The 15,529-nt window shown below is 38.4% G+C and overlaps 1 protein-coding gene across 4 annotated transcripts; it reads right to left on the reverse strand.

Moving 5' to 3' along the window:
- Positions 1-642: 642 nt before the first annotated feature.
- On the reverse strand, positions 643-15,529 carry LOC131347566 (CD276 antigen homolog). 4 transcript variants are annotated; one of them, XM_058381711.1, is made up of 5 exons: positions 12,201-12,378; positions 3,179-3,218; positions 2,734-3,050; positions 1,810-1,924; positions 643-1,582 (listed from the first exon to the last, which is right to left on the reverse strand). In XM_058381711.1, exons 2-5 carry the CDS (start codon positions 3,216-3,218, stop codon positions 1,515-1,517), a joined length of 540 nt encoding a protein of 179 aa, XP_058237694.1. In that variant the 5' UTR covers positions 12,201-12,378; the 3' UTR covers positions 643-1,514. The 4 variants fall into 4 exon arrangements, 3 of the variants coding, with proteins under 3 accessions (XP_058237694.1, XP_058237695.1, XP_058237696.1); XM_058381712.1 differs by lacking the exon at positions 643-1,582 and adding an exon at positions 2,053-2,103 and having other exon boundaries at positions 1,821-1,923; positions 12,201-12,389; XM_058381713.1 differs by lacking the exon at positions 643-1,582 and adding an exon at positions 2,065-2,103 and having other exon boundaries at positions 1,821-1,923; positions 12,201-12,384.

Here is a 15,529-nt window from a genome sequence, read left to right on the forward strand (position 1 = left end):
AGTGGGGGTGGCTTCTTTGAAATCTATTTCTGTTCATAAAGCAAAAGTAACATTATTTGCCTGTATATTATTAATTACATATAGTTATAAAACGGTTGTATTAAAGCAATATTTAAGAAAAAGCAACCGCTAGCGAGAAAGCTATCCTTATTCTAAATAGAGAAGATGCTAGACAAGAATCCTTTTCAGACTGCAATGTCCTTCCCTGATATTATTTGTTACAGCTGTATCATGACATTGACTGAATTTTGTCTGATTCTGTTGCTTCACTTATTTGGAGGTTTTGGTGACACAAAACAGTACCAGCAGTTTGTGAATGGAGGGCACAGCCAAGTTTAACACACCTGTAATACAACAGACCTGTTAATAAACCTCTGAAACGTAAAATCAATTTAATTCAAACTTTTTGCTTGAGTTTGAACTCACCTGTCTCCAGCATCCTCCAGCATTTCCCTCTCTCACCCACTCAGGGATACAGTATGAATTGTGAATGAGGACTTTATCAAGATGAAAATATGTTGTGTATTGTTTACACATAAGAAAGGGAATGGTGTTATATGCTGAGGCATTCAAGATGTTGCCTTTTCTTTATAAAACTGGAGGCAGTGAAGTTTGTGTGCTTGTTTCATTGCATGTGTTCATACCCACAACAACGCTTTTACACAAGGATGGCAAACTTTTAATAGGCATTCACTTCACATGCTCATACACAGCAAAAAAACATGTGCTGTTCTTTTAACTAATGCTGGGTTAAATATTTAGAAACTTGTGACAGCATTTTAAGCTTTAACACTACACATTTTAACAGAGAGAGCTTAAGGCAAATTGCTATTTTACTTTAAAATAAAGGTTTCGTTATTTGGCTTTGATACTGTTGGTTAGGTTTGAAGTCAAGGATCCAGTTGCTGAGGGACGTGTTCAGGCCCAGCAGGCTCAGCTTTTCAATCAGGTGCTGAGGGAGGATTGTGTTCAAATGAAGTCTATGAGCAGCATTCGTATGCAAGTGTCCTTTTGTTCGGGTGTGTAAGGTTCAGGTAGAGGATGGTGGCAATGGCATCGTCTGTGAAGCGATTGGGACGTAAACTGCAAAGGGTCCAGTAAGGGTGGCAAACGGGTCTTCATGTGCCTCTCAAAGCATTTTACGATGATGGGTGTGAGTGTGACAGTCATTGAGGCATGAAACTGAAGACTTCTTTGGCACGGGGATGATGGTGGTGGTTTTAAAGCAGGTTGCAATGACAGCGCTTATAAGGGAATCATTAAAAATGTAATTAAAGACATTCACTAGCTGGTCTGCACATTTCCTGAGCACTCTACCAGTTGTCTAGTCCAGCCCATCTGGAAGGAAGACCTCACTGTCACAGAACCAGTTTGGAGCATCTGATGAGCAGTCTGGGTACTGGAATTAGTATAACAGAGATGTAACTGGAGTAGTCACTCTCAATGGTATGTGCCGGAGATGTTTCCACAAACAAGATCCAGCATGTTCGCCAGAAAGAAAAAGAAAGAAACCACTAGTGTACTGAGCAACAGACACCAAAAAGATCGGCCATGAAAAACAGCAGAAGCTGATGAAAGAACACTGTAGAAAGAAAAATCCAACAGTCAGTGACAACAACAACTTCTAGAGGGCAGGAGTTTACAATCTATGGTTTGAAAAAGAGTTAAGGAACAAAAAATATAGAACATAACTATGTCACTAACATACTATCTGTTTGGATTGTTGGTAATGTGAAAGCTGGAAAAAGGAAAATGATTGTATGAAGGGTTTTCTCATAACCTTCGTTTTTTCCTTGCAACTGCACTTACATACAGGTTGAGGTTTATGTTGTCTTAAAAAGGCCAAACTGTAGCATAGGCTGAACCCCAGCAGGAACACGCTGCTTGCTCTGCTCATATCACCACCATTTTTTACTGGATGTACTGTAAAAACAAATACAAAAAGAAACCAATTACTTTGTTTGACTGAGATACAAAAAAAAAAAAAAAAACAATCACACAAACTCTTGCTGCTGGATGTGTAAGTGAAACAGAAAAGCAAAAGTGACCTACACAGACACTGACCTGCAGTGTGGAGACTGGGTTCTGCAGCTGATTCCAACCTTTAGGTGAATTGTTAAACCAAACACAGGAAGAGGTGTGATAACAATGTGCTTTGCCATGTCACTAATAGAAATGCTGGCAGAAGACTTTGCAGAAGTTTGACCTATCAGTGATCTTTAGTATATTAAATGTATAATCATTTTTGGGGGGTTTTTTATCGTTTAAAATGAACAAATAATAATTAACAAAACGTTATTTTTTTTTTGCTGTCCTCCTGTTGGCCAATTTTAGATGAGTGTCACAGCACTGATAACACACTGAAATTTTTATCTAAAATTTTGTACACTGCCAGAACCTTGTTGTTGGATATCTTGAATCCCTCCTATATGATGTGTTAATCTGACATGAATCTGTAGCTCTGTTGTTATGTTGTTTTATGTAGCACCAGGGGCCTGGAGAAACCTTGTCTCATTTCACTACGCACTGTGTCAGCTATATATATGGTTGAAATGACAACAAGAGCTTCTTGACTTGACTTGACTTGTCATTATTAAACTCACCACAGTTCCAGACATACAGAATTCTCCATAGTAATCATGAACATTAAAAGGTCAGGTTAGATTAACACCACTGCCTTTTAGAATCAAAACTGTACATGACTGTGTGCTGTTGAAAAGATGATCTCTTGTATGTAACTCTCAGTTCTACTCTCTGAACAGGTTTAGGGGCGTAACAGGTGTAAATTCCCGAGTCTGTGGTGTTCACATTACTCAGCACGATGGAGAAGTTTCCTTTTGCAATCTCATTTGGAAAAGTTTGAACTCTGCCTCTGTATTCTGGGTGCTGGTCAGAAAAATCTCCTTTACCCATGATGATATCAGCTACCGTTTTTTCTTCTTCATCTCGCCAAATCACATCCCCACCTGCTGCAGTGGGGTCGATGGAACACGGTAAGATGACTGTATCACTTATGAAGGCTTCACGAGTCTCAGTGCTCTGCACCAACACTGAAAGAACAACATGAATACACAAGAAATCAAATGTAGGTGAAATCTACTAGTAACCAGTGCCCTCCCCTTCCTGCTGGATCGTGTATCATCACACTGTTTTTCAGAGGTGTGTGTTAATCTCTCACCATTGTGCATCAGCAGTTGGACCAGTATGACTAAAAACATCTGTGGAAAAAGAAAAGTGGAACCGCAGGATTAATTTATTTTTATGTTAACAGCACAAGTCACTGTTTTCAGGACAACAAAGTGCAGAAAATCAAAGCTGTGTCCATACAAGGGTTCAAACTGTTCAGTTTAAGAAACTAATATAATATATACTAATATCAAAATCACCAATTTAGCACAAACAGTGGAAATAAAGTTTTTAAAGTCCCAATGAAATTTGAAACTCTAAACAAACCTGACAGTATCTCAGTGAGCTTGTCGGAGAGAAATTGTATACCTAGCTTAGAATTACATACCTAGCTTTGAATTGGCCTAAAAGTAATATACTTAGCTTTAATTTAGCAATATTCTGTTTAAAAGTAGTATCTATCGATCTAAATTATTTAGCTATTAATTAAATAGCTGGCTTGCTTTGATTAATACAAGTCTATAACAATCAAGTATAACCTTTATAATAATCATGCAGAACCATTAATATTAGCGTGCTGGTATAATATCCACACTGAGACTGGACATAGAAAAAGAGAAAACATTAGAAGTTACAGCTGAGTGAGGTGCATATCGTGTGACTATGTAATCTTAAATAAAGCTTTGCAGGCACCAAGACTGTTAGGGCTGTGTGATCTAGTCTATGGTAAACAACAGCATTGGAACGCCAGCGATGAAGTGGGGAGGATATGAGACAGCATAATTGCAAGGCTTACTTAAACATAGCAGCGCATCTAACCATCTAACCTGGATCAAGCAGATAAGGAAATGTCAAAATAACGTAGAAGAAGACATCAGGGTACTTAAACATCGTTGTGGAAGGCAGCAAGCGAGGCCAAGATGATCTGTGGGGAGCAGTGTGTCGAAACGACCCAAATGTAAAATATAAAATGTAAAATATTCAAAATATTTCAAAATATTTTGGAAATATTCAAATTAGAGACAAGTAGGCGCCATGGGGCACCTGGGGTATAAGTAGAGGGGAATTTCTTGGGGTTTTATCAGACCAGCTGCTCTCTTCAGAAATGCATGACTGCATATCTGAATAAAGAAACCTGCTCCTTCTCATCTGCTGACTGAGATCTCCGTTATTTTGGCTAAGTATTTGTTAATTAATTATAGTTAATTGAGTTTATTGGGTAAGATTATGGACAAAATAGAAAATGACACAATCTAAAATTCCACCCTGTGATATGTCCACTCGGAGGGGGCTCTGAGTTCCAACAAGCTAACTGTATACAGCGAACAGTGACAAGATGTTTTTGTTTAATTCATTTTATTTTTTTTCAGCTATGGAGGATTTCTTACCACTGCCTTCACTCATGCCTTTCCACTTTACCCCGCTGAAGACATCCTGAATGATAAGATGTAATGTGTTTCACAGTTATGCTAAACGGAGCTTCAGAAGCACAAAAGTCACAAGGAATCTAACGCATCTGAGAGGTAGAATTATGGCTAAAAATGACAAACATTTGTCTACACTATTATCGAAGTTGTTACACAGCTAGAGTCCTCCATCTTGTTCCAGATGTTTGTATCCTCATCTGACATCTTGGGTTAATGACTACAACGCAAAAAAATTTAATACCTACAGTAAAATCTACCACAGAATTAATGGTAATTGGGATTAAATTGTATTACTCATATGACAAAGTTTAACTGCTTAATTGGGCAAAAACAAAACTAGTAGTCACAGTCTATGCTCTATGCTAGTATATTAAAAATGTAAACCTTTCAGTTGTCTTTAAAATGCTATCACAATTAGTCAAAGTCAAAGTCAAAGAAGCTTTATTGTCACTTCAACCATATATAGCAGATGCAGTACACAGTGAAGTGAAACAACGTTCTTCCTAGACCAGAGGTGCTACACAGAACACAGACAAAGTACAGAGATGCAGACAAACATAGAGCTGACACAGAGATAAAAAAATTAAACTATAATTTAAAAATTAAAATGAAACTAAAAAATGAAACTATACTTAAGGTGCAGTCTTTAAGAACTAGACATACAACAGAAGTGCACAGGAAGACAAGACAAGACAAGACAGGACAATGCAGACAAACAACATATAGGCCGACTTTGTGCAATGAACAAGACAATGTGCAAAGAACAGTGTATACAGTGACTGCAGATATTAAAGCGACACATGTAGCTTTAACTCAAGTTATTATTAAATAAACTGCAGTCTGAGATCTTGGAAACACCCCCAAGGTAATGCTGTCAGTAATGCACTGCCATACTCAAAGCACTAAAACCTTCAAAGGACATGCTTGGACTCATTCTGCAGATAAGGCTTGAGAAAATGTGGGATGGTAGTGGTTGAACCTGAACCTGAGTAACTCTCACCTGCAAGGCAGATCTAATCATCAGCCTTGCCCATTCCTCTTGCACGTCTTAGAATCTTGTGCAAGTTTCATTAGCTACGTACCTATCAAAGTTACTCTTCATTTCATTTGTTTTTATCCATAAATCTGGGCATGAACAGAAATACACGAGCTGAATAGCAGTTTATCAGTTTGATTAATCTTTAATTTTTTTATACAACCAACAAGGCATGTTTAAGAGATGGCTAATTTGCTGACAGAGGGACACACCTTTTAGCTAGCATAAAGCTAGCATTTAGCTAGCTATTACTGTAGGTAGTTTCACATTGCGATTTGGAGTTCCCGAAAATGGCCTTATAATTGTTTGTTAAATAAGCAAGTGCTTACATTGGTCATTTTTAGTTCAACTCAGGATGTAGAACATGAATACAGGAGCTCTTTATGAAACAGGAACAATAGTTAGGTGAATATTTTCTAATACAGAATTTCGAATATAGACTGGGTGATACGATGTTACACAAGAAGAAGCAGAAAGGGATATTCAACCACATCATTCCACACAAGGCTGTCAAATTCTTGATTACGATTGGTCAGAAGGTGAAGATTAAGTTTCTTTATTTCCCAGAAATGGTAACTTTTCGAAACAGACCACATTTTGACCAAAAACAGGTCAAAATTTGATGATGAGAGAATGACTGTTTATAGCTGGGATTGAAAGATTATGTGTAGTATCATTAAGCAAATACATTTATATTGTGACTGCCTCTCAGATACTGTACAATCAACTCTGTCTGTGGGGGTTTCATCAAGATGGCCCATACAGGAGATGGATGTGGGTCGGATGACACAAATAAGGGACATTCAGTTTTGTGTACTGAGTACTCTACATAGTAGGTCCTTACAGTTCTGTATTCTGGTATGAAGATCTGTCTCACAGACATGGGATTTTGAAGACCGACAAGCTAACATTGCTGTTGAAGACCCACTACACTGATACCTTCAATAAATTCTTCTCCCCACAAGAACTCTGGTCGAGCTTACTTAATTTAAGTATTAGGGAAATCTGACAGTTTGGCGAGCCAGCCAGGAGAGACTGACAAGAAGAAAACTAACCAACTGCAACAAGAAGTAAACAGAAGAATCTTGGAGGTTCTACAGTTTTTATGTTGAAGATAAACAGACTGTCTATGGGCACAAGTTATTTGAATCAACTGGATCCTTTCTCAAAGATCCTAATTTGGTGAGTGAAAGAACACTCTTTCATAAGTAAGCAGATCATTTGGTGTATTTAGTGTAGCCATAATAACCACTGTTAAAGAATTTTTGGCTTAGGCCTTTCTCTTGAGTCCGTAGAAATCTTTTAAATCAGTTATTTTCTTCTCCTGAGACTGTAGGAATATACTATAGAAATAAAGTTTATAGCTTGGTCCTCATAAGTCTGTAAGAATCATTTAAGAAGGAGGTTTAGTCCTTTCACAGGAAACTGTAGGAGCCATAGATATGTAATTCAAGGCTTGGTCTTGTTGTCTGGAGTCTGTAGAAACTTTTCAAGAAACAGTTTAGTCAGTTTATCAAGAGACTGTAAAAGCAGAAGCTTGATCCTTTCTCTTTATGTCTGTAGGATTTGTTCAAGAAACAATTTAGTCAGTTCATCAAGAAATTGTAGAAGCAGAAGCTTGGTCCTTTCTCTTTATGTCTGAAGGAACTGTGTAAAAAACAATTTTGTCCATTTGTCCAGAGACTGTATGAGCCATAGAAAGCATTGGGACTGATGTTGCTGCAAGAATTGTGAATTCTTGACTGGGTACTAATTCAGTAGCCACTAGTCAAGGAGTGTAAATGGCCAGAGGTAGTGTGGTTTTGTCCGACGTACTGTGACAACATTTTAAACTGAAGTTTTAAGCCCAAAGTATTGTGGCTAAGTAGACTATTTTAAAATATAACACAGAAAAACCTGATGTAGTGTGGTTCTGACCGAAGTACTGTGACAGTGTTACATTTTAAACAGTTTGTGAGTGTTATTGTTTTTGAGCTGTGAGTGTTACTGTAGTTGGACTTGAGGCCTGACAGAGTTTGGCTGTGTCTGAAGCAGTAAGACTTTCAAGTGCAAAAAGCCTGATGTATTGTGGTTGTTTAATTAATTAATTTTATCTTAATGTAACTAGATAATGATTAGTCACTAAAGTTGTGTGTGAAAATTTCTGAAAATGGAAGAGCTGATTGTTAAGTATATAGCTAAGCACGGCTCTCAGGGAATGTTTGATAGAATAGAGAACATTGTTGATAAGCCATATGAGTGGGCTGTTTTTAAGTTTGAAAATGACCCCAAAATGCCTAGTAACAAAAAAAAGAAAAACTGGCAACACGCTTCAAACAGTTTTTGCATCGTACAAAGTCACTAGGAAGACTCTACATGCATTAAAGGCTGAAAATGAGCAACTTCAATCTAGACTCGATGATGGGCTAATTTTTAAAAGAAATTTCCAGGCTAGTGAAATGAACTGGAAGGAAGAAAATGTCGGGATGCAGAATGAAATTGCACTTTTTAGAACTAACAGTAGCATGCTTAGATCATCTATGGAAACACTGTCTGATGAATTGAAGGAAGCAAAGGTTGCTTGTCAATTTCTGATAAAAAATGGCACAATGGAGAAAAACACCAGTAAGATATCTGGTGGCACATTGTGTAACCAATTTGCAGAAATGCTAGATTTGTGTGAAAATAGCGATGAGAACATAAAAAGAGATTCTCGGTCAGTCCTTGGTCAGTACTCTGACGGTACAATTAAATTTCCCATGGCACCAATTCGCTCTACTACAGCTGTGCATGCTGGTAAAGGACACAAGGATTCTACAATTCCTGTAGAAATGAGGGCCAAGCTATTGGAGAAAGAAAGGAAATATTACCCCCTTATGACTCTAATAATCTCCCAGTGTGTTAGTCATGTGGAAAAGAAGGACATATTTCCAGAAAATGCTAATTTTCCCATAAGACAACAAATGTAAAATTGATTCTATTCAGCTACTGCAAACAGACTGAGTAAGGAGCTCAAAAATATTGTGTAACTCATTGCCTGCTATTTATTACCATGCCACTCAGCAAATTTGGTATGGTCAGAAATATAAGATGTATTTTGATCAGGCTATGCATCATCACAAAGTTGAAATTAGAGATGAAGTCATGGTAAAGAACTACCAACCTGAGGGCCCATGGTCCTCTAACTGGGTGAGACCATGCAGAGATTCATTTTACAAGCTCTGCCACGAAACCAAAGACTGACAACATGTTAAGAGATGGTCCCACAACGATCAGTCAACCATAAAAATCTGACGGCATTCATAAATGGCCATGTAAATAGGCAAGTGTGTATTGTATGTGTTTGTAATGTTTTCTATGATCTGCGTATGGGGGGGCTTAATCTAATTCCTGGTCAATGGGTAATGGTTCACAAACCATAGAGATTATCATTGAAATCAAGATGGGAAGGTCCGTTTCAGGTTCTTTTAGTAACTAATGCAGCAGTTAAGGTGACAGAAAAAAATTAATGGATTCATGGGAACCCTTGCAAATTAGCTAATGCTCTTAAAGAAAAGCGATAGATGGCAATAGTGTTTTTCAGAGCCCAGATATAGTGGGACTAGGGTTTTTAGGCTCTAGCTTGTCACCTGAGGACAAAGACATGAACATTCCACCACTGATAAACACTATAGTGCCCTGCCAGCATTAAATAGGGACAGCTTTATTGGCAGTTAAGCATGATTTATGTAAAATCTTTTCTTTGGAAAGATACATTTCCCTTTTCTCTTGTTTGTGATTGCAGGTGTTCCAGTGTTCCAGAGGAAAAGCAAAGACATTCAATGCTTGGACCCTACTGCACTGGCCACCAAAATGGACATGCCTGAACATCCACAGAGCACAGCAACATCCGTCACTTCCACAAGAGTGCAACGTCGAAATAAAAAAAAGGACTTGCGCATTCAAGAGGATTCATATTTCACCATGAACTCTTATTCTGTCATCTTAAGTAATGGAGCCTGTATACAGAATGCTGTATTCATGATTAATGAAAAGTATGTTTTGTGGTCAAAAATGATCAAAGGGGGATTGAAAGATTATGTGTAGTATCATTAATCAATTACATTTACATTGTGACTGCCTCTCAGATACAATCAACTGTGTCTGTGGGGGTTTCATCAAGATGCCCCATACAGGAGATGGGTCTGGGCCAGGTGACACTCACAAAGGACATTCAGTCTACAAAAATCTGTCTCACTCAATCTATCTGAGATTGTATCTGTCTCACAGACAGATCTTTGGGTTAAGGTTTTTTGAAGACCAACAAGCTAACCGCTGTTGGAGACCCGCTACACTGCTACCTTTAATAAATTCTTCTCGCCACAAGAACTCTGGTCAAGCTTACTTATTTTATATATTAGAGAAATCTAATATATTGGCGAGTCACCCAAACCACTGCTTAGCCAAATACAGCAAAATCTAACATTATGTGATAACCTGATTTACATCAGATGTTATATTTTTCTATTTTTGGTTTTGAGGGCTATTGAAGAGATGTGTACTTTACTCAGCTGATGTTCATGAGCACTGAGAAGTTATATATTACACATTCATGAATGTCTTTAAGTTCAGTGCATTTGTGTTCATGCTCTTTATTTCATAGATTTTCTTTCTCTAAAGAGAAGTTAAGGGGCAGAAGCAAAAGAAAGAGCTAGAATCTAGAAAGGGGAACAAAGAAAGGATGAAACGGAATTGAAAAAGTGGGAAAAAGAAGGAAATGGCGAGCAACAAAGCCGGACATGTTGTGCTGTTTTGCATGAATTTAACAGATGTCTGTAGTTTGTTGTACTCAATGTCAGAGATGGAGTCTCAGCACTAATGATTACCCTTATGATGGCTATTTGTAACTTGAGCTGGAGTTCTTGGTATCTGATATAGGGGTCACTGAGGCCATTGATGCCCTTGTATAGGTTTGTTCCAACCCAATTGTGAGAAATGAAGCCTCCGTACTCATTACCACAAACACACCAATGGTGAGGCGACTGTTAAAGAGCTGTAAAGAGAAAGGGCGAGATGACTTTATAAGCTCAAAGCATGTTCATCCTGCCTTTGGAAAAGTTTTGAAAGAGCTGTCAGCACTCTCACCTAATGATAATAGCCATAAATAGGAACTGTGTGGTTCACACAAACTAAACCAGTTACTTTGCACCCTGGAAGTGTAGCTATGGTGATTGTGGTAGCTTAGTGGTTAAGGTGATGGACTACTGATTGGATGGTTGTGAGTTTGAATCCCAGGTCCGCCAAGCTGTCCCTGCTGGGCCCATGAGCCTGGCTGTTAACCATCAGTTGCTCAGTTGTATAAAATGAGATAAATCATAAGTGCTCTGGATAAGGGCAAATGCCAGGAATGTAAATGCACAGTGTCAGTGTGTTTACTATCAGTTTGAGAGAATGCTGCAAAGGGTGTCACGAGCAGCAGCTACCTTTCAATGTCTTAGTCTATCTCTGTGATATTGTTGTGCTTAGAAGAGCATGAGGCAAGACCATTAAAGGTACTTGAATATTTAAATGATGAAGGGCTCAAGCTGTCATTGGATAAATGCCAGTTTTGTCAACTCTCAGTGACTTACTTGGGACATGTTGTGTCCCAGGATGGGGTATCTACAGACCAAAAGAAAATGGAGGCTGGGTCCACATGGCCCCTGACTGAACAATGTGTCTGCATTGTGATCATTCCTTGGATTCTGTGGGTATTACAGATGGTTTGTGTTGGAGTACTCCAAAGTGGCATAACCATTAAACCAACTGCTGGCAGGTTATCCCCCAACTGGTAAGAAGTCCAAAAATGAAACAGAAAAGAACCTACCAAATGTAAATGTAAATATGTGGAGAATAATTAACGACAGTTCTTTTTTTTTTTTAATATGGCGTTTATCGGTTTTTGTAAATGAACACTTCATACATTCTTTCGGCCATTGAAAAGCTCAGCAGCCAATTGTCCATTTACTTTTGGTCCCTTAAAGCTTTTCAGTCTTGCACCATTTACCTAATTTAATTTTTAATGACCCTCAGATTAAGAAGAATCTGCAGGTGTGATCTCATATTCATTATTTAATTTAAAATCAGTGTGCCAGTGTCCAGATATTTATGAACTGGTGTGTATCTTTTAAAAACAGTGAAAATACTGCTAGCTGCGAGGCAAGGAACATTTATTTAGGCCAAAATTATGGGCAGTAGCCGACGATAGAACCAACTATTCAAGCGTCTTTTTATGCAGTTTTGTAATACTGAATACTGATGAAGCTCTGATGAGGATTTTTGTAAGAAGTATATGTATTTTATTGTGTTACTGGGCATTTAAAATTTTCTTTTTAGGCCATTGATCGTTAACTAAATCTCTTGACCGGTTTGTGTATGAGTGATAGATAGTGAGCAGATACACAGGTGTTCTTTTTCTTATCCACATGCCACTTTTATACATTAGACCAACCTAAAAGTTTATTCTAAAGTTCAACGACAAAAAACAATATCACCACTACCACAAGAAAATCTCAGTCCTAAGAAAAGCAGTATTTATCACAAAATCTTGATACTAATGGTGGATTTCAAATCTATTTTCTATGTTCACCTTCAAGTACATTTCACTCTCTTACCTTAAATCACCAGCTGAATGGATTTCTCCTCTTCTATTTAGAGATGAATGCAGGAATTTTTGAATGCAAAGTTTTTTAAACATCGCCCCACAAACCTGCTTCAGCTGAAGAATGTTATTCGGCAGGAAATAGCCCGAATTTCAGTGGACATGTTGGAACGTGTAGAGGGAAACGTCAGTAATCGGTAGCATCAGTGCATAGAGAAGGGTGGCCACCACCTTCAAGATATTTTGTTTAAAAAAGCATAATTTGAAAATTGAAATTATGTTCTTTCATTATCAAAAAATACATTTTGTTTCTCAGCAACAATTTTTCTTTCATTCGCCTTCAAAAAAGTGAAGTTTCTGCGCCCCACCCTGTATTAGGCAGCAAATGAACATTTTGTCCTCAAAGTTGATGTTAGAAACAGGAAAAATGGACAAGCGTAAGGATTTGAGCGAGTTTGATGAAGGACCAGATTGTAATGGCTAGACCACTGGATCAGAGCATCTCCAAAACTGCAGCTCTTGTGGGGTGTTCCCGGTCTGCAGTGGTCAGAATCTATCAAAAGTGGTCCAAGGAAGGAACAATGGTGAACCGGCGACAGGGTCATGGGCGGCCAAGGTTCATTCATGCACGTGGGGAGCAAATAGAAGCCTGAAAGCTGGCCCATGTGGTCCGATCCCACAGACAAGCTACTATTGCTGAAGAAGTTAATGCTGGTTCTGATAGAAAGGTGTCAGAATACACAGTGCATCACAGTTTGTTGTGCATAGGGCTACATTGCTGCAGACTAGTCAGGGTGCCCATGCTGACCCCTGTGCACCACCGAACACACCAGCAATGGAAGGTGGCCTGGTCTGATGAATCACATATTCTTTTATGTGCATCATGTGGATGGCCAGGTGTTTGTGCGTCTCTTACCTGGGAAACACATGGCACCAGGATGCACTATGGGAAGAAGGCGTCATGCTTTGGGCAATGTTCTGCTGGGAAACCTTGGGTCCTGCCATCCATGTGGATGTTACTTTGGCACGTACCACCTACCTAAGCACTGATCTCTGTGACCTGTATTGTGGCAAGCTGTTGGTCCCAGAAGGGCTCTATGGTTTGAGTAATTAAAAAACTGCTGATGTCACACTGATGGTATTAGTTTCCACTGTTCTGTTGATGACACACAGTTGTATTTATGAGAAACACCAGCTTTATAAAGTTGATGAATGTATAAAGGAGATTAGACAGTAGATGCTTACTAACTTTCTCCTACTTAATTACCCAAAGCGCATACAGCCAGAAGTAAGCTTTCTGATTGCTTTCTGAGTAACGTTTGATGTAAATCCCTTGGTGTGATTATTGACTATGGTCTTTCATTTGAAGCTTATGTATTGTATTACTAGTGTAGTCTTCTGTCATCACAGAAATAGTTCCAAAGGTACATAACATAATGTGGAAATTGCAGAAAAACTTTTTCCTTCTTTTGTTACCTTTAGGTTAGATTAATGTCATGACTTACTGCTCGAATGTATGGCAACTGCTCCATCCAGGACAGTAATCAGTTACTTCTCTCCATGCTGAGCCCTTTCATTCACTGAAATTCCTTTATTTATTAAAGCTGTTTCTTGACAATGACAACTTTTTTTACTCTCTTACCTTAAATCATCTCTCTTAAATCTCTTACTTTAAATGCATTTCTCCTCTTTTATTTAGAGCTGAATGCAATTTCTGCTTTTCTTCCCACTTCAATTAACAAAGTAATATGCAGCAACTAGGACAAACTGTTAATATTATAAAATATATAATTATACATTGTGGTGAAAATCTGTCTTAATTTAAAAGATAAACTTACAGTAGAGTCTTGTAAGAGCAAGAGCAAAACTTTGTTCTCTGCAGAGAGTCGTATGTCATATGCACCTTCAGAAATGAGCATGGAGAAAGGCACTTCCTCTAATATCAGAACCACCATTAACAGTAGCTCGTCTGTTGGATCGGATCACATGGGCCAGCCTTTGCTCCTCACGTGCGTCAAGAAGCCTTGGCCGTCCATGACCCTGTCACCGGTTCACCACTGTTCCTTCCTTGGACCACTTTTGATAGATACTGACCACTGCAGACTGGGAACACCCCACAAGAGCTGCAGTTTTGGAGATGCTCTGATCCAGTGGTCTAGCCATCACAATTTGGCCCTTGTCAAACTCACTCAAATCCTTACGCTTGCTCATTTTTCCTGCTTCTAACACATCAACAAAACGTTGACTTGCTGCCTAATAGATCCCACACATATCGATGAGTTTAGTATGTGCTTCACAATTACAAACAGCAATAGCTTTTCGTAAAATGCAGTGGTGGACCGTCAGGGACAGCAAGTCCTTCTCTGCTGGCCTAAACAGCAGTGATCTGAATCACTGACTTGCATTTTAATATATTTAATATATTTTTTCATGAATGTGTATTAAATCATTCCCAATAGTCTATTCTCTACATTTCATAGTTTTTCTCTTGGTTGCGTTGCTTCCAGTAGTGTATATTTATGATAATAGTATTTATCCAATCATATTTCAGCCAGTGGCTGACATCATGTGTTTCAGAATCAATAGTGCAGGCGTCCGTAGCTTAAAATAAGTGCCAATAAAACTGTTCCATTAACCAATCAGATTTCGAGTTGGCGTCACTGGGGCCATCTAGCTGGCAAAATATACATATTTTAACTCACAATGGCTGACAGGTAACATCCAAGTACTGGAGGAGGACTGAGAATTTAGTCTTCTTTCTTTCTTTCTTTCTTTCTTTTAATATTTTCAACTGTCTCTCACTAAATCTTCCGTTCTCTGGAAAGCCACACTCATTCACCCACATTCAGTTCTGTTTCACAGATTTCGGTCCATAATTGTGGAACCTAAATTTAACATTAGGGTGTCCATTACATTCCATTAACTGATCATCTAAATCATTTTGACTTTTGCTGTAACAAGTACACGTTTCTTCTCTTAAATTACTACAAAATGTCTGAGAATTATATCTTATTCACCTTGCGACTTTCTTTACCTCCGGAGGTCCCCACATTCAGTTCATCAGCTGCAACAGCAGATTTTACCCAAAAATCTAACTAAAACATGCAATCCTTATGAGAAATATAACTATTTTAATTCGACTGCATTTTCAAGTGGACTTGAACCACTTGTGACAAAATCCAAGCCTAAATTTTGTCTTACTCAATACAATTCACAGACATAGAATCAGTCACTTACTGAAGTAGATTTAGACGACTTCAGCATTGAACAACGCAGTGAATTCTTTCCTCTAACTGACCAGGAGCAGGCCGGCCAGGAATTGTGTGCTGATAGACTTGGAAC

Source organism: Hemibagrus wyckioides, linkage group LG27 (genome assembly GCF_019097595.1).
Source record: "Hemibagrus wyckioides isolate EC202008001 linkage group LG27, SWU_Hwy_1.0, whole genome shotgun sequence".
In the NCBI taxonomy this organism is placed as follows: Eukaryota; Metazoa; Chordata; class Actinopteri; order Siluriformes; family Bagridae; genus Hemibagrus; species Hemibagrus wyckioides.